Source organism: Rattus norvegicus, chromosome 8 (assembly GCF_021556685.1).
Source record: "Rattus norvegicus strain SHRSP/BbbUtx chromosome 8, alternate assembly SHRSP_T2T, whole genome shotgun sequence".
In the NCBI taxonomy this organism is placed as follows: domain Eukaryota; kingdom Metazoa; phylum Chordata; class Mammalia; order Rodentia; family Muridae; genus Rattus; species Rattus norvegicus.
Window position 1 is genome coordinate 47842690 of NC_141541.1, and position 1443 is coordinate 47844132.

The 1443-nt window shown below is 38.7% G+C and overlaps 1 protein-coding gene across 1 annotated transcript; it reads left to right on the top strand.

Moving 5' to 3' along the window:
• Positions 1-372: 372 nt before the first annotated feature.
• On the top strand, positions 373-1305 carry Or8g4 (olfactory receptor family 8 subfamily G member 4). The gene has a single exon (NM_001000792.1). The coding sequence runs from the start codon at positions 373-375 to the stop codon at positions 1303-1305; it is 933 nt and encodes a 310-aa protein (NP_001000792.1).
• Positions 1306-1443: the final 138 nt, after the last annotated feature.

Sequence of the window (1443 nt, forward strand, 5' to 3'; positions counted from 1 at the left end):
GTATGTTACTATGATTGTGAAATACAAAAGCAGTTTCTCTGTACATAGTCTGAGATAATTACAGTTTAGGCTCGAAACTTTCTTAGAAATTTTCATTACAACCATCAGGTCTCTCTTTTATTGTTCATGAAATGAATACTAATGTATTCCCATAGTGTAGATCATGAATACGAATAGATATATCTTATATTTATCTACTTACAAATATTATTTTTTGTACCTCTACTATCTTAACTGATAAGAGAGTAACCATCAAATTAAATATACATGACTGAAACTGCTTGAACTTTATTTCACACTTCAGTATGTGATAGGACAAAAGATACCTGTCTTAACCTTTTCTTCCTTTCCTACAGGGAATTACTAGAGGAAATGCTAGCAGGAAACCATTCCATGGTGACTGAGTTTAGCCTTGCTGGATTAACAAGCACACCAGAACTGCAGCTACCTCTCTTCTTCCTCTTCCTCATAATCTATGCAGTAACAATGGTGGGGAACCTGGGCATGATTACTCTGATCCTGCTCAGCTCCCACCTGCACACCCCCATGTACTTTTTCCTCAGCAGTCTGTCCTTCATTGACCTCTGCCATTCCACAGTCATTACCCCCAAGATGCTGGTGAACTTTGTGGCAGTGAGGAACACCATCTCCTACTCTGAATGTATGACTCAGCTCTATTTCTTTCTGGTTTTTGTTATATCAGAGTGTCACATGCTGGCAGCAATGGCATATGACCGCTATGTTGCCATCTGTAACCCTTTGCTCTATAATGCTATGATGTCCTACCAAGTCTGTTCCTGGATGATATTTGGGGTGTATATTATGGGTTTCATTGGTGCCACAGCTCACACAATGTGCATGCTAAGAGTCCATTTCTGTAAGGTTGACGTAATAAATCATTACTTTTGTGATCTTTTCCCATTACTGGAGCTTTCTTGCTCCCCTACTTTTATCAATGAAGTAGTTGTTCTATGTTTTAGTGCCTTCAATATTCTTTTCCCAACACTGAGTATCCTAAGCTCTTATATCTTCATCATCGCCAGCATCCTCCGAATTAAATCCACTGAGGGCAGGTCCAAAGCTTTCAGCACTTGCAGTTCACACATATCAGCCGTTGCTGTCTTCTTTGAGTCTGCTGCATTCATGTACCTGCAGCCATCATCAGTCAGCTCCATGGACCAAGGAAAAGTGTCTTCTGTATTTTATACTATTGTTGTGCCCATGCTGAACCAATTGATCTACAGCCTGAGAAATAAGGGTGTCAAGGTTGCTCTAATGAAATTGTATGAAAAAGGATTCTCATAAAGATATTTTTCTGTCCCCAAATTCCATCCGTGTTTTTATTTCCTTCTAGTTTAGCTTCCAGATTATCATAGGTCAGTTTATTTCCCTTTTATTTGCTGTCAAACTTCAAATGATAGGTTATTATAATTTCTGTTCTCT